This window comes from Cetorhinus maximus, chromosome 18 (genome assembly GCF_964194155.1).
Source record: "Cetorhinus maximus chromosome 18, sCetMax3.hap1.1, whole genome shotgun sequence".
Lineage (NCBI taxonomy): Eukaryota > Metazoa > Chordata > Chondrichthyes > Lamniformes > Cetorhinidae > Cetorhinus > Cetorhinus maximus.
In genome coordinates this window covers 5,991,029-6,013,379 of record NC_135896.1, presented here as the reverse complement: position 1 = coordinate 6,013,379, position 22,351 = coordinate 5,991,029, and the positions used below count along the sequence as shown (strand labels likewise).

The 22,351-nt window shown below is 47.1% G+C and overlaps 1 protein-coding gene across 1 annotated transcript in view; it reads right to left on the bottom strand.

Annotated features, from left to right (window-relative positions):
* The window catches only part of LOC144692901 (protein Daple-like), a 235,256-nt gene that overhangs the window by 6,929 nt on the left and 205,976 nt on the right, over positions 1–22,351 (bottom strand). The window contains exons 26-28 of the mRNA XM_078562007.1: positions 19,222–19,419; positions 15,385–15,459; positions 11,134–11,420 (exon numbers count right to left, since the gene is read on the bottom strand). Coding sequence (XP_078418133.1) covers positions 11,134–11,420; positions 15,385–15,459; positions 19,222–19,419 — 560 coding nt within the window. The remainder of the gene's footprint in view (positions 1–11,133; positions 11,421–15,384; positions 15,460–19,221; positions 19,420–22,351) is intronic.

Below are 22,351 nucleotides of genomic sequence, written 5' to 3'. Positions count from 1 at the left end.
CACATGAGCTGGAGGGAAGGTGTAGCTCCATCAATTATATATGGATCACGTGTTTACGTCTCTGGAGTGGGACAGCCACAGCGTCTGAGTTACAGGCGAGAGTGCCACCCACTGGGCCACAGCTGACATTAATAGGGCAAAGAGCAAGCAATGTGGTACGGGGTCCTGACAGGCTGGCGTGAGACAGGGAATCTGAGGCAGGAGATTAAGGGGGAGTTCCAAAGCACATTTGAAAAAGTTACCATGCGTATTTATTATAAACACGCACCTCCCAACAATCACAACAATTCATTCTCCGGAACTGAAGGCTTAACTGAAATTGATGTAACTAAATCCTATTTTAAATACTGATTAGCTTTCTGCTCTCAGACTTGGATGACGAAGATTATATGTTTACATTTTCTAAACTCTATTCCTGAGCCATTAATCTGACCCAGTGAGAGTGTGAGCCCCACTATCCTACAGGACTTGTAGGAGAATGCTTACCCTACAAGATATCATGCACTAGAACACACCAGATTGAGACGATGACTCCTGTCTGACTGCATTCAGGGAATCCCCAAAGGTATTGAGGAGTTCTTACAGACTCAACACCCTCAGTGAGTCACAGGTAAAAAAAGAATCTTTCAGTGGCCAGTGAATGTGCCGCCCATAATAAACACATATGGAAGATTAGGCAAGCCTCGACAGTAAGGGAATGTGATGTAGCAACCCTCAGTCAACCTGCTAGGATCATCCAGAAAGACGGCTTCGCTGCCTACACACACAATGCTGGAGGCTGAAGAAAGGATGGAACCATTTGTGCAGCAGCTAATCTGATTTCAGAATGTTCGGAAGAGCCTCACAGTCACTGAAGAACTGTTTGAAGCGACTTTCTGCTGTAATGTAGGAAAACACAACAGCCATATTTTGCACAAAACAAGCTCCCACAAAATGCACTGCGACATTGACCCGCTAATATGATCTTTTGCGATGTTAGTTGAGGGGTAAATATGGCCCAAGACACTGGGGAGAACCCACCGGCCTCACCTGCTCCATCATGGGATTTTTTTAAACCTGCCTGAGGGGGAAGACAGTGCCTCGTCTTAATGCCTCGTCAAAGCAGAGGCGTTGCAAGAAGAAGGATATGCCAGAGGGCATGTCTCTCTGGAGAGAATGGAAAGGGCAGCGGAGGAGGGGGAAAAGGTGCTTTCGATGATGGGATAATGTAGGTTGTGGAAGATGATCCATGCAGAGGGGGAGGTAGAGCGAAAGCTGAGCCATAGGAAATGGGCCAGACAAAATCACAGGCCTGCTGATCGAAAGCTAGGCAACTGAAACTGGAAGCAAATAGAGACACAAAGAAATGATGGGAAAAAGGTGGAGTATTTACTCGAAGGAGTGTGCAAACAAGCATAACACACAGCAGCTGTGTGCTCTCAGAGCCTGTCAAAGTTATAATTCCAGAACAGTCATCTCTGTGTCACCTATTTGCTGATAAACAGCCCTGATCTACAATAAAGTGGCTGATTAGGCCAATTTGCCTGCTGTGGTCCATGATAGTTGGGAGTAGGTGAACAAGAGTTCTCATGCCACAATGTTGAACTGGGCTTACCAAAGGCTGTGCAAGCACAGCAAAGCTCCAAACGGGTAAATTAAAACAAAATGAAGAGACTTGGTAAGACTAGAGGTACCATTCTTCAGCATTTACAGAAGGTCAATCGCGTCAGACAAATCTGAGGGTGTTTTGAGATTGTAACTAGGAGGTTCATAAAGGGGAACTAATGGACGCAGTGTATTTGGATCAAACAGCATTCAATCAGGTTCCACACAAGAGGTTATTACACCAAATTAGGGTTCATGGGATTGGGGGTCATAGATTAGCAAGGATTTAGGATTAGTTAATGTCTAGAAAACAGTGAGTAGGAATAAATAGTTCATTTTCAGATAGGCAAGCTGAAACTTGCGGGTTATTATAAGTATTTACAATCTATATTAATGACTTAGACGAGGGGACAGTGCGTAATACATTCGAGTGTCCTGACAATACCACATTAGGTGGGAAGAAAACGGTAAGGAGAATGCAACGAGGCTGCAGAAGGATAGAGACAGGTTGGGTGAGTGGGCAAGAATGTGGCAGATGGAACAGATTGTGGCAGTGTGTAGTGATTCACTTCAGTAGGAAGAGTAGAAAAGCAGAACATGTTTTTTTAAAAAGGTGAGAGATTGACATAAATTGACATTCAGAGAGTCCTGCGGGTCATTGTACATGAATCATAGAAAGTTAACATTTTAGTAGAGCGAGAAATTAGGAAAGAAAATGGTCTGTTAGTCTTCATTATTTTATACTTCAGTTCCTTTGTAAAGATTTCTTACTACAGTTATACAGGGCATTGGTGAGGTCACACACTGTTGTACTGTGAGCAGTCTTTACCTCCTTACCTAAGGAAGGATAGCAAAAACAGAAATACCTGGAAAAACTCAGCAGGTCTGGCAACATCGGCGGAATTTTTCCACTGATGCTGCCAGACCTGCTGAGTTTTTCCAGGATTTCTGTTTTTGCTCAGGAAGGGTAGACTTGCCTTTGAGGGAATGCGACAAAAGATTCCCTAGACTAATTCCTGGAATGAGATGATTGCCCTATGACGAGAGATTGAGTAAACTAGGCCTCCTTAGTGTTTAGAAGAATGAGGGGTAATTTAATTGAACCATATAAAATTCTTAAGGTGATTGACAGGATAGATGCTGGGAGGATGTTTTGTCTGGCCGGTGAATCTAGAACAAGGGGGTCACAGTCTCACAGTAAGGGATTGGCCATTTAGGACTGAGATGAGGAGAAAATTCCTCACTCAAAGGTTTGTGAATCTTTGGAATTCTCTACACCATAGAGCTCTGGATGATCAGATGCTGAGTATATTCAAGGCAGAGACTGATAGAATTTTGGATACTAAGGGAATTAAAGGATAGGACAGGAAGGTGGACTCAAGGTGGAAGATCGGCCGTGATCTTTTTGAATGGCGGAGCGGGCTGGATGGGCTGAATGATTTACTCCTGCTCCTACTTCTTATGCTCTGGGCACTTTACAGTTGCTTTGAGGGGGCACAGAAGAAATTTACTAAAATGATTCCAGAGATGAAGGATAGTCTCGAGAAGCTGGGGTTGTTCTCTTCAGAGCTAACATGGCTAAGAGGAGATTTGTAATGGGTGTTCAAAATCATGAAAGGTTTAGATAAAGTTAATAGGGACAAAGTGTTTCCATAGGCTGAAGGATCAGTAACATGAGGAAATATTTTCCCCCTGTCAAGGGTGTTGTGCGGGGGCGGGTGTGAAACCCTGATCGTGGGTGGGAAAATTAAGGCCCTCCCAGTGTGATGCTCACCCGGAAGCGCTGAGCGCTCCCTGTACAGGCGGAGGGGAGGGGGGGATTCCCTCCCTCTTTCACGCACGCGCGCAAAAATCTCCCCGAGGCACAGAGGTGTCAAATTTTCAGGTGCAGGAGTTCTAGGAAAACATGTTGGGCATATCATTTCTAAATCTACTTCACACAAGAACATAAGAAATAGGTAAAAGCAAAATACTGCGGATGCTGGAAATCCGAAACATAAACAAAAATAGCTGGAAAAACTCCGCAGGTCTGACAGCGTCTGCGGAGAGGAACACAGCTAACATTTAGTTCTGATGAAGAGTCATATGGACTCGAAACGTTAACGGTGTTCCTCTCCGCAGATGCTGTCAGACCTGCGGAGTTTTTCCAGCTATTTTTGTTTTTGCTGTACATAAGAAATTGGAGCAGGCGTAGACCATTCGGCCCCTCGATCCTGCTCCACCATTCAATAAAATCATCGCTGATCTGCTCGTGTTTCGAATTCCACATTCCCATCTACCTCCGATAACCTTTGATCCCCTTGCCTAACAAGAATCTATCTGCCTCTGCCTTAAAAATATTCAATGACCCCGCCTCCACCACCTTCTGAGGCAGAGAGTTCCAAAGTCGCACAACCCTCTGAGAGAAAAAAATTCTCCTCATCTCTGTCTTAAAAGAGCGACCCCTCATTTTAAACCAGTGACCCCTAGTTCTGGACTCACCCACAAGAGGAAACATCCTTGCCATGTCCACCTTGTCAAGGCCGTTCAGGACCTTGTACACTTCAATCAAATCACCCCCCACTCTTCTAAACTTCAGTCTGTCCAACCTTTCCTCATAAGACAACCCACTCATTCCAGGTATCAATCTAGTAAACCTCCTCCGAACCACCTCCAATGCATTTACATCCTTCCTTAAATAAGTCGTGTTTGACTAATTTGCTAGAGTTCTTTGAAGATGTGACAAGCAAAGTGGATAATGGGGATCCTGTAGATGTAGTATATCTGGACTTCCAGAAGGCCTTTGATAAGGTGCCGTACAAAAGATTAATACACAAGATAAGATCACACAGAGTTAGGGGTAATATATTAGCTTGGATAGAGGATTGGCTAACCAACAGAAAGCAGAGAGTCGGGATAAATGGGACTTTTTCTGGATGGCAAGCTGTAACTAGTGGGGTGCCACAGGGTTTGGTCCTTGGGCCCCAACTATTTACAATCTATATTAATGACTTGGATTCAGGGATAGAAGGTACTGTAGCTAAATTTGCAGATGACACCAGAATAGGTGGGAAAGTAAATTGCAATGAAGAAATAAGAAATTTACAAATGGATAAGGACAGTTTAGGTGAATGGGCCAAAATTTGGCAGATGGAGTTTAACGTGGATAAGTGTGAGTTTATCCATTTTGTTCAGAAGAACAAAAAGGCGACTTATTATTTAAATGGAGAGAAACTTCAGAATGCTTCAGTGCAGAGGGATCTGGGTGTCCTCGTGCATGAATCGCTGAAAGCTAGTGTGCAGGTACAGCAGGTAATAAGGAAGGCAAATGGAATTTTGGCATTTATTGCTAAAGGAATAGTGTATAAAAATAGGGAAATGTTGTTGCAACTGTACAAGGCGTTGGTGAGACCGCACCTGGAGTACTGTACACAGCTTTGGTCCCCTTACTTGAGGAAGGATGTAGACGCACTGGAGGCGGGTCAGAGGAGGTTCACTAGATTGATTCCAGAGATGCGGGGCTTGTCTTATGAGGAGAGATTGAGTAGTTTAGGCCTTTACTCACTAGAGTTTAGAAGGATGAGAGGAGATCTAATTGAGGTATATAAGATGCTAAAGGGGGTAGACAAAGTAGACGTAGAGCGGATGTTTCCCCTGCTGGGGCATTCTAGAACAAAAGGCCATAGTTTTAGGCTAAGGGGTGGTAGATTTAAATCAGAGATGAGGAGGAATTACTTTTCTCAAAGGGTGGTGAATCTGTGGAATTCACTACCTCGGAGTGCAGTGGATGCCGGGACGCTGAATAAATTTAAGGAGGAGATAGACAGATTTTTAATTAGTAATGGGTTGAAAGGTTATGGGGAGAGGGCGGGAAATTGGAATTGAGGCCAAAATGAGATCAGCCATGATCGTAATGAATGGTGGGGCAGGCTCGAGGGGCTGAATTGCCTACTCCTGCTCCTAGTTCTTATATTCTTATGTAATAAGGAGACCAAAACTGCACACGGTATTGAGGTGCGGTCTCACCAATGCCCTGTATAACTGAATCACATTGTCTTCCTATGTATTAATCATTTGAGGCCCCAAACATCAGTAAAATCGTGATTTTTAAGTGAAAAATATTATTGCCAGTAGGCGTTCTATTTTGAACCAGTGGTATTTTGAATATTAGTCTTTAGCATAGCTGGAATTTCATTATGTTTTTAATTCAAGCCCATTAAAAACAGGAAGTACAGAAAACTTTACTTACTTCTGACTGGGGGATGGTATATGGAGGGGCCACTGCTTTTCTGGATTTATATTAGTAACCTCGAATTGGGTGCACAGGACTCACAATTTCAAAATCTGGAGATGATGCAAGACTTTGAAGTATTGTGAACTGTGAGGATGATAGTGATAGACTTGGTTGTCTTATGATGAAAGGCTGCCGGGGTGGGGGTGGGGGTGGGAGGAGGGAGGAGAGTGAGTGCGGAAGTCTGTGCAGACGCGTGGGAGCTTGCACTGAAAGCTCCATGAGGGCACAGAGCTGCCTCAGGGAGCTGAGGAATTGTACAAAGGGAAATAAAGACTTTGGAAATGATATAAACATGTCCCCACCTGTGACTCAGTCGCATGAAGAGGGACGGGTTTAAAATGAAGTTGAGAATTTTTTTTTTTTTTGGAGTTTTTTAGTTACCGTTGGAAACCTCATCCCTCCCGTGGATGAGGTTTCGTTAAAAAATGCAAAGGTCACCTGGCCTATTCGCCCGCCCGCCAACCGAATGGTTGAGCGGGCAGCGAAAAATACAAATTAATTAATTGCTTAAGGGCCTTAATAGGCCTCTTAATTGTCGCCAGGCACTCTGCCAACTTCCGCACATGCCTGCCAACTGAAAGATCACGAGGGCGCACGATGACGTCGGGACACTCGCCCGATATTATCGGGTGTGATTTTATTCCCAATCGGGTCGGGCGCATGTCCGCCCGCCCGCAGGACGTAAAATCCTGCCCATAAAGTTAGTAAACTGGTGCAGCAAGTGATTAGGAAGAAAAATGGAATGTTGGCGTTTATTGCAAGAGGGATGGAGGGAGAGAGAGAGAGAAAGAGAGAGATTGGGGGGAGAGGGAGGGAAAGAGTGAAAATGTGGGTGGAGAGGAACAGAGAGAAAGAGTCTGTGAGGGAAAGGGACAGGGAGAGAGAGTGTGGGGATAGATAGAGGGGGAGAGAGAGAGTGTGTGTGTGGGGTAAGCGAGTAAGAGAGAATATGAGGAGAAAATGTGTGCGTGTGGGAGAGAGGGATAGAGAGAAAGTGTGGGGAGAGAGGGAGGGAGAGAGAGAGTGTGTATGGGTGGGAGAGGGACATACTCTCTCCCCTTCCCCCTACGCACTCTCTCTCTCTCCCTGCCCCGTTCCCCCACGCACTCTCTCTCTCTCTCTCTCTCTCCCCCACGCACTCTCTCTCTCTCTCTCTCCCCACACACACTCTCACTCTCTCCCCCCACACACACACTCTCTCCCCCCACACACACACTCTCTCCCCCCACACACACTCTCTCCCCCCACACACACTCTCTCTCTCTCTCTCTCCCCCCACACACTCTCTCTCTCTCTCTCTCCCCCACACAGACTCTCTCTCCACCCACACACACACTCTCTCTCTCTCCACCCACACACTCTCTCTCTCTCTCTCCCCCCACACACACACACACTCTCTCTCTCTCCACCCACACACACACACACACTCTCTCTCTCTCCACCCACACACTCTCTCTCTCTCTCTCTCCCCCCACACACACACACACTCTCTCTCTCTCTCTCCCCCCACACACACACACTCTCTCTCTCTCTCTCTCTCCCCCCACACACACACACACTCTCTCTCTCTCCCCCCCACACTCTCTCTCTCTCTTCCCCCACACACTCTCTCTCTCTCTCTCTCTCTCCCCCACACACTCTCTCTCTCTCCCCCACACACTCTCTCTCTCTCTCCCCCCACACACTCTCTCTCTCCCCCCACACACACTCTCTCTCTCTCTCCCCACACACTCTCTCTCTCTCCCCCCACACACACTCTCTCTCTCTCTCTCCCAACACACACTCTCTCTCTCTCCCCCCCACACACACTCTCTCTCCCCCACACACACTCTCTCCCCCACACACACACTCTCCCCTCCACTCTCTCTCTCCCCCCCACACTCTCTCCCTCTCCCCCCCCCACACTCTCTCTCTCCCCCCCACACTCTCTCTCTCCCCCCCACACTCTCTCTCTCTCTCCCCCCCCCACTCTCTCTCTCTCCCCCCCACACTCTCTCTCTCTCTCCCACCCACACTCTCTCTCTCTCTCTCTCCTACCCACACTCTCTCTCTCTCCCCCCCACACTCTCTCTCTCCCCCCACACTCTCTCTCTCTCTCCCCCCACACTCTCTCTCTCTCTCCCCCCCAACACTCTCTCGCTCTCCCCCCCACACTCTCTCTCCCCCCCACTCTCACTCTCTCTCCCCCCACTCTCACACTCACTCTCTCCCCCCCCACTCTCTCACTCTCTCTCTCCCCCCCGACTCTCACACTCTCTCTCTCTCTCCCCCACCACTCTCACACTCTCTCTCCCCCACCACTCTCACACTCTCTCTCTCCCCCACCACTCTCACACTCTCTCTCTCCCCCCCACTCTCACACTCTCTCTCTCCCCCCCACTCTCACACTCTCTCTCTCTCTCTCTCTCCCACCACTCTCACTCTCTCTCTCTCTCACTCTCTCTCCCCCATCCCCTCACACTCTCTCTCATACAATCTCCATTCAGTCACTTACTGAGACGCTGGTGGGCCCCACCCCAGCTACCTCACAACCCACCCCGGTCTGCCTGGGTCCTGCTCCAGCTCCTCATGCTCTGGGCCCTGGAACGTACCCCCAAAACCTACCTTCCCACTCTTTGCTGCTCATCCAATCACAGGCCAGTTTCTCCCTGCATTTGCATTAGTGAACCTATCAGCAGCAAATGCAGGGAAAAACCAGCTATTCAGCATTTATCAAATGTAAGTCACTTTGAATGTCCAACAAGTTGGGCAGGTCGTACTGAATTGGACAAGTCTGCTTTAAATAGAAGGCGCTAAACCTCTGGGAGTGAGTGGTGAGGAGGCATAAAGAGGCTGCAGAGGGATAAAGGTAGGTTGGGCGAGTGGGTAAGAAGATGGCAGATGGAATATAATGTGGTGAAGTGTGAATGCATCCACTTTGGTAGGAAGAATGACAAAACAGAATGTTTTTAAGAAGGTGAGAAACTTAGAAACCTTGATATTCAAGGGGATTTGGGTGTTCCTGTAAACAAATACAACGTTAATATGAAAATACAGCAAGCAATTGGAAAAGCAAATGGAATGGAGAACAAATTAGGGGAAGGTGGTGGTGTAGCGGTAATGTCACTCGGCCTGTAATCCAGGCTAATGCTCTGGGGTCATGGGTCCAAATCCCACCATGGTAGCTGGTGGGAATTTCAATTCAGTTAATAAAATCAGGAACGTAAAGCTAATCTCAGTGATGGGTGACCACCACAACTACCATCGACCGTTGTAAAAGCCCCTTTGGGGGAGGAAATCTGCCGTCCTTACCTGGTCTGGCCTACATGTGACTCCAGGCCCACAAAAACGTGGTCGACACTTAACTGCCCCTCTGAGATGGTCTAGCCAGCCACTCAGTTCAAGGCCAGTTAGAGTGGGCAGCAAACACTGGCCTTGCCTGTGACGCCCACACCCCACCACGGAAGAATAAATTCCAATAAAAATAAGCAAATGGAATGTTAGGCTTTAACACAAAGTGTTAAGAGTAAAAATAATTATACAGGGCATTGGTGGGAACGTCTGTGAGTACTGTGTACATAGTCTTTGTAAACCTTCAGCAGATCAGTGACCAATGGTTTTGTTCAGCTGCCAAAGTGGTGACTCATTTTGCATTTTAAAGGCTCGATCAGAGCAGGATGCAGCCTGTTGCGTGACACGCTCCTTGTACTGTTTCTGGGAAGACGATGCCATAACAGCTCCAGTTAGTCTGTGGTCACTCTGATCTGAGACGGCAGTTTCCAGTCAGGACAGAGGATTGTGTCAATAATTCAGCAGCTTTCATGGCCATTTCTGTGTACGGCACTCTCTGTAGACAGAAGGCCGTGGGTTTGAACTTCACTCCAGAGGCTTGAGCGTGTGATCCAGACTGGCACTCCCGGTGGATCACCACCGCTTGCAAATTCTCTTCTATGCCACATGCACCCATCCTGACTTGGAAAAATATCGCCGTTCCTCTGTTGTCGCTGGGTCAAAATCCTGGGACTCCCTTCCTAACAGCGCTGTGAGTGTACCTACACCACATGGGCGACAGCAGTTCAAGAAGACGGGTCACTACCGCCTTCTCAAGGGCCATTAGGGATGGGCAGAAAATGTCGGCCTTGCTGGAAATGCTCGCGTCCCGTGAATGAATAAAAAAGAAGTAACAGCGCTGGGGGAGTGCAGCACTGTCGCAGGTGCCTTATTCTGGATGACAAGTTAAACCGGGACTCCCACATCTGCCTCCTCAGGTGGCTGTAAGAGATCCCACGGCGCTATTTTGAAGAAGAGCATTGATGTCCTGGCCAATATTTATCCCTCAACCTACATCATTAAAATCAAATTATCTGGTCATGATCGCATGGCTATTTGTGGGATCTTGCTGTGCACCAATCAGGTGCCACGTTTCCTGCATCACAACCAGTGACTACTTGGGGAAATTTTGAGGTGCTGAAAGACACGCTTTAAATGCAAGTCCCCTCCCTTCCAAGTGGGTTCAAAGTTCCATGTGGGAACTTGACCCATTGGGCGGAATTTTACGACCCCTCCCGTCAGCGGGATTTTCCGGTCCCGCCGGAGTCGATGGGCTTTTGGACGGCTCATTGTATTTTCCGGCCCTGCTCCTCCCCCCGCAACGAGGCGGTAATATTCTGCCCAGGAACTGAAGTTGATAAGCCAGCATCGTACTGAGGGAGCGCTACCTTACCCGTCAGATTAGGTGGTACAATATCCCAGGGAACTCTTCAAAGGATAGCGGGATGTCCTAAAGAACACTCGGCACTGCTCAAAGGAGAGGTGGTCATTTTCAGGATCCCAGGATGGCAGGATTTGATAAGTGAGGGGGGGTCCTCATGATGTCATGACCAAGAGTGCTCCTTGTTCAATAACAACAAAACGACAGATCATTCATCTGGCTGCCATCTGAGGGAGGAGGGAAACTGAGCTCCGCACAAAATGATGTGACATTCACTACAGTTCAAAACACTCAGACATTTGGGAGATATAACAAAACACAAAAACATTAAAAATAGGAGCAGGAGGAGACCCATATGAGCCCTTCTCTTATCTATTAACCTTTTGTGCGTCACTGTAACTGAGTTGCTATTCAAATTGCAAGTCTCTTCCTTTTATTGGGACAGCAAGAAAGATAACAATAGGCTGACTCACATGGGAAGCGGGGGTCACTTTCGGCTGCTGGGAAGGGAACCGGGGATGGGCTTCAATGCAGCACGTCAGCAGGGCACAGGGTACAAGGTTGAGAACTCAGGAGAGTTACTTACGTTGTTTGGCGACTGCCCACTCTCCTGCAGAAACTCCTCCAATGTCACCATTTCACTGCCAGGTGAGGATGCCCTGGTGCGGCTGGGAGGATGGCTCTCCTTCACCCTCTGTAGCGTGCTGTAGGATCCTGGGCTCCTCTGTGATATCATGGGGTCCGATTTACTGCCAGCAAGCAAAGCCGAACTGGAACAATAAGGATAGTTTTCTTTGGGGCCAGCTCCAAGGTCTTGACTAGACACTCGTTGGTTGTCACTCCTGAGGCTCTCCAGTCTGCTCTCAATAGGATCTGTAGCACATACAAAAAGAGTGTTTTTTTATTCATTCATGGGATGGGGGCATCGCTGGCTAGGCCAGCATTTATTGCCCATCCCTAATTTCCCTTGAGAACAGAGTGGCTTGCTAGGCCATTTCAAAGCGCAGTTAAGAGTCCACCACATTGCTGTGAGTCTGGAGTCACGTTTAGGCCAGACAAGGTAAGGACCAAATGGGTTTTTACGACAATCGACAATGGTTTCATGGTCATCATTAGACTTTTAATTCCAGATTTTTCATTGAATTCAAATTCCACCATAAGAAATAGAGGCAGCAGTAGCCCCTCAAGCTTGCTCTGCCATTCAATAAGATCATGGCTGATCTGATTGTGGCCTTAACTCCACTTTCCAACCTGTCCCCTATAACCCTGGACTCCCTTGTCTAACTCAACCTTGAGTGTATTCAATGTCCAACCTCCACTGCCCACTGGGGAAGGCAATTTCCAAAGGCTAATGACCCTCTTGAGAGAAAAGATTCCTCCTCATCTCCATCTCACAAGGGAGACCTCTTATTTTGAAACTGTGCCCCCGCCCTGGTTCTGGACTCCCCATAAGGGGAAATATCCTCACAGCATCTACCATGTCAAGCCCCCTCAGAATCATATATGCTTCAATAAGATCACCTTTCATTCTTTGAAACGCCAATGGGCATAGACCAAACCTGCTTAACCTTCCCTCATAAGACAACCCCTCCATCTCAGTTAACACCAAGTATGCAATAAATATTACACTGTGATACTGAGGGGTATTAATAAAATGCAATCCTACCATAGGCCGTTTGAAAATTTTAACTCAGTTGATAAAGACCTGGAAACCATCTCTCCTTAGAGCAGAGAAGGTTAAGAGGTTAAGATAATAGAGGTGTTTAAGATTGTCAACAGTTTGGACAGAATAAATAAAGAGAAACTGTTACCAATGACTGAAGGGTTGATAACCAGAGAGCAGGGATTTAAGGTGATTGACGAAGAACCAGAGACAGCATGAACAAATCTTTCTTATTTACAGTGAATTGTGATTGAGAATACAGTTTGTGAAAAGCTGGAGAAAGCAGATTCAATAGTAACATTTAAAGAGAACTGGATAAGTAATTGAAGGGGAAAAATTTACAGGATTATGGGGAAGGAGCGTGGGAGCGGGATTAATCGAATAACTCTACCAAAGAGCCAGCAAAGGCACAATGGGCTGAATGGCCTCTTTCTGCACTGTATCATTCTATGATTCTGAATACGAAGCCAATGTCAGTTAAAGTGACCATGAAGTTGTCAGAGTGTTGCAAGAACATAGGAGCAGGAGTAGGCCATTCAGCCCCTCGAGCCTGCTCCACCATTCAAACTAGACCATGGCAGAACGCCCAACTGGTTTAATCATATCCTTCAGGGGGGCCAAACTGCCTTTCTTACCTGCTCTGGGTTGATTTGTGACTCCAGTACCACACCAACGTGGTTAACTGTTAACTGCCCTCTGATGTGGCCTAACAAGACGTTTAGTTGAGCATCTAGGGCTGAACAATAAATGCCAGCCTTGGCGGAGATGCCTGCAGTACGAGAACTAATAATTATAATCGATGTGTTTGATGTTCATCATTAGGAAGGGATGAAAGAAACCTTGTGGTGAGGGACTCCCTGACTAGGGTAGTGATAAGCAGACCGTGACAGGAGGAGGCTCGACTAGGTGGCTGGGATTTCAATCTTCTTATTTATAATTTTAGAAGAATATTCATTCAAGGAGAGGTTAAATAAGCCATTGAGGGAGAAGGGAATGCAGGATTATAGAAGGAGGCTCGAGTGGAACATTAACATCGGCATGGACTGGTTGGGCTGAATCATCTGTTTCTGTGCCGTATATTTCACGTAAGAATGAATTTGCAATCTCAACAGAGCTACTTTTTGCCAAATCCTGGGATTGGGACAAGTCTTGGATTTTTAAGACATAAATAATGCACTGATTAATACTCCTACGAAGTTTTTTTACTGTGCTGAAGGTGCTATATAAATGCAAGTTGTTGAGGTATTAACAGCCTCCTCCTCCTTCAGGTAACATGGCCCTAACAGGGCGTTGGTGACCATGGACTTCCATCGGATTGGTCCATGATTACGCTTGGTAAAGTACAGCAGTGATTTGCCATTGCCTTCTGCAGTATGGCTGACCAGGAAACTCTCCCCCTCTTTACCACCAGCCATCGTGCCTATTGGAAGGATTTACAGGCTGATAATCAACCTGTTTGGCCACGTTATGAACACACCTTCTGTGGCCGTCAAATCCTGGAGTGGGACTTGAATCCAGAGCTTCTGGCCACTGCACCACACGGCCTGCCTGGTGTTAACAACAGGACCCTTTAAAATCCAGGTACAGAAGTCAGAATCCTCACAAAAGTTCGATTCTACTTGCTGCTGTTCTCACTAACCCACAACCCTTTCTCCCTCTCGTCATCTACAGTAGACTCATATGAAGACTCGTCATCTACAGTAGACTCATACGAAGAAAGCAGTGTGTTGTGTAGGTTTTAGTGTTAAGAGACTAAAGGTCTGAAAGTGCACAGCTTACTGATGTGTAGCGCTAGTTCTGGAGTTCCAACCGGCCATACCATTGTTGCAAACTAGGAACCAGGAATGCAAAAAGCCCTGACCACAGACCAACTCAGATGGAGGTGTTTTACGGACAGAAGGGTATATCACAGCAACAGTTTCCAGTGGGCTTCATGGGGCCTCATTTTCTTTTGGGAGGGATGGCAAGTGTTTAAACTTGCTGACACTTTGAAGCCTTATTTAAACAAAACATTGAGCGTTTTGGCACGGGGAACGTGTTGGAACAGTTACTCTCCAAACTGCTAAGCCTCGAGGCTGCAAAGAGAAATTAACTGGTCGGTTTTATCCTCTCCCGAGAACATTGCTGGCACAACTCAAACCAGTCACTAGTCCCAGGTACTCTCGCCTCCGATTTAGGAGATTGTGGCTTAAAGTCCTAGTCCGGAGGCTTGAGCACATAATCTAGGTTGACCATTTTAGTGCGGTACTGAGGGAGTGCTGCATTGTCAGAGGCACTATCTTGATGAGATGTCAAATAGAAACACCGCCTGCCCTGTCAAAGGAATATAAAAGAACCAACTATAATCGAAGGAAGAGCAGAGTTCTCCCTGGTGTTTGAAGGCCAATATTTAACAACGAAAAACAGATCAGATCATTAGCACCTTGCTGTCCTTGGGAGCTTCCTGTGCTCAACTTGGCTGCCACATTTCCTACATTACACCAGTGACAACACTTCATTGGCTGTTCTGCACTTTGGGACTTCCTGAGCTCCTGAAATTGCTGGAGAAATAAAAATCTTTCTCCAACCACAGATGGGGCGAGTAGGAGGAGCTCCCCTGGTCTGTAATCATCCGGGGATCAGAATGACATTCGCCTGGCTTACTAGCACACAGGGCTGAATTTTACAGGGTACAATGGTCTTCCACCCCCAGCTAAAAAGCCGCCACAATCCCGGCGATTGCGGCAAACGAATTTCACACCAGGAGCGACGTTTACCTGAGGAGGAAGTACCACCTTAAGAGAGCTGCCGCCGGGATTACAACCAGCCCCCGATGAAGAGGAGTCTGGAATCACAGGTAAGGCAGGGGTATTGCCAGGGTCAGGTTGGCAGGCCCCAGTGAGGGTGGTGAGGGGCCAGGTTTGAGAGGCCAGTGGGGATGGGAGAACAAAAGGGGGGGAGTATGACCTTTGGGATGGTTCCTCTGATGGGCCCTGGGGCTCTGCAAAGGAAATCCCGCACCGCCACCCAACCTCACTCCCCCCACTTGCCTGACACCAGCCCATGCAGCTAAAGCTGCCAGGCTTCCCGCATGGCATGGGCCTCCCCCCCCCGCTGCCAGAAGGGGGCGACATGAGGGTCCTTAAGGATAATTGGCATTGGGCAAAATACAGCAGGAAAATCTCAATGACTTACCCAGGCTTGCATTCCCATTATTGGGAAACTCCACTTCAAGTGACTGAGTCCGGAGATCGTCATCAGAGTTAAAACCTATTGGGTAAGGAATTGTGACAGAAAGTAGGAGAGAAGTCATCAGTTTTTGATCTTGTTTCACCCATGTAAGCAAATAATGGTGCAAATTTCTATTTATAAGACTATTCTACGTTTTACAAAATTGAACTTTGTTATTGGCACCAGTGTCAGCCAATAAATTGGAGGTGGGGTGGGGGGGACTTACAGCAGGTCTTGCTGGAACAGTCGACTTTATAGCAAACCGAGTCTACTTATACTTAGCAAACAGAGGTATTTAAAAAGAGCCAAAATGAACTACAGCAAACAGAGCTCATAACTGAAACTGCAGCAAAATCTCCCAGTAAAAGCAGGATTATTTCTCCAGCAAAATGCAGTGAATGGAGGATAGTTACAAACGACAGGGGTCAATCAGTCCTTTTAGAGCTGTGGGTTAATGAGGGAAATTAACTAGCCATCTCCATTCTCGCCACAATTTGTGGCTTCTTCCCAGACAGTTGCACAACATGACAAAGTACAGCTGTTCATTCTGTCTAAGGAATCTTCGTCTCCGATCTTCATGGGTAACTATGGCCTGTTTATCCAGAGGGTCGCTCTTTTGCTCCTTAAGTCAGAAGGTTGAGCATTCAAACTCGACTGTGGGCTTGTGGCTGCCAAACCAGCTCGATAATAGCTCGACGGAAGGTATGTCGCAGTTTTAGCCGCGCAGTGTTAGGAGGCTCATCCTATTGGACGTTGGTGGCCAAGCCTTCAGCTGCCTCAGCCGCAACATCTGGAATTCCCATCCCTTATCCTTTCCACCCCTCTACCTGTCATTCTTAAAACCTCCCTTCAACAAAGCTTTTTAATCACCAGTTCTCATATCTCCTTATGGGACTCAGTGTCAAATTTTGCTTCTTAGCTGCTCCAGTGAAGCAGCTGGAAATGTTTTAATACATTGAAAGGTGCTACACGTAAGCAAGTTGTTGTTGATGGAGATTTCATGGGCTTCTATTCTGAGTGGACTGGTCTATTTGTGTCTGTATAATGCATCACACGTGAGGTGGTTGAGACATTTCTGAGAAACGTCTGAAATTGGTAACCAGCCACAACATTTGATGTTAATGTCATTTGTTCCTAGGGCTTTTTTAACTGTTTTTGAGTTTCCTCTCGCGAATTGCACCTTTGCCATTCCTCCCAGGGCCTCAGACACAGCCCCATGGATAGCGTTCTCATGTTGGAGTCAGAGGCTTAAGGTTCAAGTCCCACTCCAGGGACTCGAGCACAAAATCTAGGCTGGCTCTAGGGGTGAAGGTGAAATGGTGGCTTGGTGGTAATATCACTGGACTAGGAATCCAGAGGCCCAGGCTAATACTCTGGGGATGTGGGTTCAAATCCCATCACAGCAGCTTGTGGAATTTAAGTGCAATTAATAAAATCGGGAACTATCATTGGTTATTGTAAAAACCCATCTGGTTCACTAATATCCCTTTAGGGAAGGAAATCTGCCATCCTTACCTGGTCTGGCCTACATGTGACTCCAGATCCACAGCAATGTGGTTGACTGTGAAATAGCCCAGCAAGCCACACAGTTAGGGATGGGCAACAAATGCTGGCCTTGCCAGTGATGCCCACATCCCATGAAAGAATAAATTTAAAAAAAACCTCCAGTGCAGTACTGAAGGAGTGGAGATGTTAGGTTAGATGCTAAAGTGAGGCCCTGTCGACACTCTTAATTCATTCGTTGGTGTCACCTTCTTCCCAAAAGTTTGGCTATCACGGATCTCCACCTCCGTCCATCCCGTGCTGTCTTTACACAGTCCACATTGGGCCAACTGTATCCAGTCCATTGTATAAGCCAGCTACATCTGGCCCATTATAAACGTCATCCATTTTCTCCTCTGCTTCCCTCACCTACATTGTCTGTTGATCTTTCCCTCCAATGACTCTCTCTCTCTCTCTACAGTCTGCCAGGATGATGTGACTGAAGAATAATTGTATCTTTCTCTCATTGATGCTAGGCACTAATTTCCTCCTTTTTCCAGCCACGAGTCTTTGGCCAGGATTTTCCTGCTCCTCCATGCAGAGGATATGGCAGCCCAGCCAAGAGTCTGTTGGCCTTTGGCGGGACCGGACGATCCTGGTGGTGGGCGGGGCTGGAAAATCCCGCCCTTCCTGTCCATGCAGGGAATGCGGAACATCCTCCCGCACGTCCACATCCTGAATCCATTCGGTTTATCAACAGTCTCTTCGTTTCTTGCCCGCATCTCTGAGGCATGTAGCATAGGTGACAAAATGTAACAACCCAGCATTCTTTTCCTCAGATTCAGGTTCGGTTTCTTTGATGTTAACGCTCCTTCCTTCTGACAAAGCCGATCTTGGCTGTCTCAATCCTCCTTCGCATCTCATAATCACATCTCCCTTCGTCTGTGATAATCTGCCCAAAGTATCTGAATGGATGTAAGAGATCCTGTGGCACCAATCGAAGAAAAGCAGGAGAGCTCTGCCTGGTGTCCCAGCCAATATTTATCTCTCAACCAAGATAACTAAAAATGGATTATCTGGTCATTGTCACTTTGCTGTCTGTGGGAGCTTGCTGTGCACACGTTAGTTGCTGCTTTTCCTACATTACAACAGAGACTACACTTCAAAACGCACTTCATTGGCTGGAAAGAGCTTCGGGGATGTTCTGAGGTCATGGATGGCCCAATAGAAAAGCAAGTCTTTCTCGAATTGCTTGGAACAGTCACCATCTTGCTCGGACTGTGCAGCGGCCAGAGTGTGCAGGAGAGACCATCCCCCATTTTCCCCCAAAAGCCCTGTTTCCCTTCCCCCACACTCACCTTCCACCTGTCTCACTGGGTTATTCCGCAGACCCTACTTCCTCTCTTCATAGTTCCTTTAAATTCCCGCACCTGATCACTACTTCTCAACCATCCCACTTAACGTCATTATTGGCTGTGACCCATCATTTCACTATAGGGGCTTGTACTGAAAAAATTAATTTTCCACTCTGTTCAGATTACAAAAGGTTGACTGACTCAAGCTGTTTATAGTGACACCTACACACGATGACTCATCATTGAAAATGTTTCAACTAGCCCGGGCACTAAAACTTGATCCTAACTCCTTGGTTTCAGTCTGAGTTCACCTTGATGGAGGCTGTGAATGAACTGTGCACACTTTAAACGCATTCTCGGTCATAACTGGACAACCCTCTGGAACACCAATTAACCCTCTGAATACCAATCTTACTCAACACTGTCCATTATAAAGGACAAAAACTTCTTATTTTTCCACCTTCCTCCCCCAACCCCCAAAATCCTTCTTCCCGTCTTCAATTCAGGGTGCGTAGACAGCAAATGTTGCCACATTATTCGACCATAAGAGGGGTTTCACAGCTGAGACCAATCTCCCTTCACCCCAACACGTTGCGTTCTGTTTCTCACACACGTGTGGCATGCTGTCTTGCACAGGTTTTCTCATACACGTGACATGTTTTCTCTATGTTTTCACACACGTGTGGCATGCTCTCACTCTTTATATATGCTCACTCGTGTGGGCTGTCACCAACCCGGACATTCAATGACATCACCTTCGCTGAACCCCCACCACCATCACCATCCTGGTGCGGGGGGGGTTACCATTGACCAGAAACTGACCTGAGCCAGCCTGGTCAGCGTATTGAAACATTTAAGATCCTGAGGGGACTAGAGAAGGATATGGTGATAGGGTGAGATGAAGGAGGGTGGGAGGAGGTTCGTGGGGAGTATAAATACCGGCAGAGACCGGTGTAAACCATACCTTGGCTTCGGACTTGTCGCCTGTAGCTGAAGGTGGGGGTGGAGTTTGAGGCGGTGAGGTGGATGGCAGAGGTGGAATATGCCATGGCTCCCAACTCAACACGACGGAGGTGAGCTGCAGGAGTGCCATCTGGGCTCGGGCTCTTGGAGTGGCCGGCACTCCCCGAGAGCTCCCTCTGCTTCTGTCCATCGCTGGCGACTGGAAGAAAAAAAATACAAGAGCCAAGCACGTTTATTATCCCTCTGATCGTAACCCCAAAAATGGACGCTCGATGCCGCGAGGAGTGAAGGATGACGAAAACCTTGAAGCACAAACGCAGCAGCTGAACTAGGCTCTAAAGGCTTGACTGCACTTGAGCTAATAGAGGTGCGACAACGCCAAGCCTAACTCACAGTGGCACACCTGCAAGAGGGCAGAGTGACAGGGCAACCAACAGCGAATACTTTCAAGTTAGGACTCGGAACAGGAACACAGGCTGACGTTTTGGAACGAGTAGGGTTGCCCATGCTCCAGGACTGCCCTGGAGCCTCCAGGAATTGAAGATTAATCTCCAGGACAGCGCAGCCAGGAGAAAAATCAGAGGAGGCATTAAAATATTGTCTTTAAAAATAAAAACATTTCTGAACACTCATTACTTATAAAAGTATTGGAGATGCTGAATAAAAGGCTGCTTGACCAAAAGCCAAGGGCCATCCAATTGGCTAATGTTAAGAGTCTGCTTGCTATCTGATTGGCCCTTGGAAGGCAGGGTGCCGTGACAACGGGTGACCAATGGTGCGAGTGTGGGGGTGGGGCAGCTGGAGTCATGTGATGACATCTCCACGCATGTGTCTGTCTGACCTGAACTGCTAACTCCAGTTACAAATGGCCACAATTCTGATCATGGGGTTATTATCTGAAACATCTTTTATGGATACTGAGAGATCTTGTGCATTTCCAGAAGCCCCGGTTTCCTCTCAGGCTGCCAACGTTCTCCATTTCTTCTTGGATGGGGAGAGGGGCATGGTTTTTTACAAATTAATTCCTGGAACATAGGCGCCTTTGACCATCTCAATGGGGGGGGGAGTGGGGGAGTGGGGCGATGGTGGCACAGTGGTAATGTCATTGGGTTAGTAATCCAGAGGCCCAGGCTAATGTTCTGGGGACATGGGTTCCAATCCCACCACTTCAGCTGGTGGAATTTAAATTCAATTAATGAAGCTGGCATTGATTGTTGTAAAAACCCATCTGGTTCGCTCATGCCCTTTAGGGAAGGGAAATCTGCCGTCCTTACCCGGTCTGGCCTACATGTGACTCCGGACCCACAGCAATGCTGGCATTGCCAGTGATGCCCACAATCCCTTAACTGCTTGCTGGGCCATTTCAGAGGGAAGTCAAGTGTCAATGACACTGCTGTTGGGTCCAGAGTCAAATATAGGGCAAACTGGGTAAGGAGGGCAGATTTCCTTCCCTAAAGGACATTAGTGAACCAGATGGGCTTTTACTGCAATCTGGTAGTTTCATGGTCACCATTACTCATTTGTTATTCCAGAAATATTTATTGATTGAATTTAAAATCCCCAGGTGCCATGGGATGTGGGCATCGTTGGCAAGGCCAGAATTTGTTGCCCTCTCCCTAATTGCCCTTGAACTGAGTGGCTCGCTAGCCTACTTCAGAGGGGCAGTTAGGAGTCAACCACATTGCTGTGGGTGTGGAGTCACAGGTAGGCCAGACCGGGTAAGGACGGCAGATTTCCTTCCCCTTAAAGCAACGAGATAGGTTTTTTAAAACACTGCAGCGGTTCGAGAAGGCAGCTCACCACCACCTTCTCAAGAGCAATCAGGGATGGGCAATAAATGCTGGCTCAGCCAGCGAAGCCCACATCCCGTGAATGAATTTTAAAAAAACTAGCTGCCAATTCAAGATTTTACGAATTGAGTTTAAATTCTACCAACTGCCTGTGGTGGGATTTGAATTCTTATCCCAGATCATTAGCCTGGGCCTCTGGATTACCAGTTCAGTGACATTACCACTATGCCAGTCTCACTGGGTTATTAGTCCAGCTCTCTAAATACTAGTCCAGTAACATAAACACTAAGCCATTGTATCCAATGGGTGAGGTGAGGAAGGATTCAGATTATTGTACAGCACGGAGCAAATGGAAGTTGGGGGGGAGGGGGCAGGAGATAGAGAAAGCGGTAAAATCACTAGAGCTTCAGACTTTGTTGCTACAAGATCCATAGTCTGTATATAATTACAATTTAAAGCTATTTTTAAGGGGGCTTTACTGGACCATTGCTGGATGATGAAAGTGTTTACTGAGGCAAAGCGGTATAATGCTGGTTTTTGGGAGAGAGAGAGAGAGAGAGAGAGGAAAGAGAGAGAGAGAGAGAGACTGAGAGAGAGAGAGAGAGAGAGAGAGACTGAGAGACTAGGGGGAGTGGTGTGAATTGAGACGGGTCTGTGCCTTCGTGGGAACCATCACACCATCAAAAGAAAAACTGAAATGAGCTTTTTTTCCCATAAATGGTACTAAAGATGGGTGTTCCTGAATTGTCCAGAGAGGAGATACTGACCAATGTAAATGCCGATAAGGCACTATTACTGAGCACAATATCCATTAGCTATAGGAAGAGAGAAAAAATAAACAGCCAGCTTGTTTCAGGTTTCTAATTCCGGCTTAGAAAATGCACATCGGAAGGGTCGGAGGGAACAAGGTCAGTCTGGAGGTGATGCCTCTGTATGTCGAATAGCTTGCTGGCATTCTCTGCCTGGAATCACTCATGAAGAATATCCACATTGGCAAGCTGCAGTGACGTGGGTCAGCTCCAGGAGAGTGGACAGAACGTTAAAACGATGGGGAAAAGGAATGTCGCTTAACCTTTTCGAAATCCTGTGCTGTTCATTTCACAAAGTGGATTTTTAAAAAAGTTTCAGCGGGTAAAATGGATACAGCACCACCTACTGGTCCTGCTATGGGCAGCAGCTTAGCCCACAGGGTAAAAATAAGCCACTGGTGTTTATTTAATATAGCTAAAAAAAAAGCCATTCAGTTATCTACATTTCTCACCATGCTGAAAAGTTTTATAGTGAGACGGAAACTCAACTCACGGTGTTTCAGCGGCTCTTTCAAGAAAATGTTAACTTTGG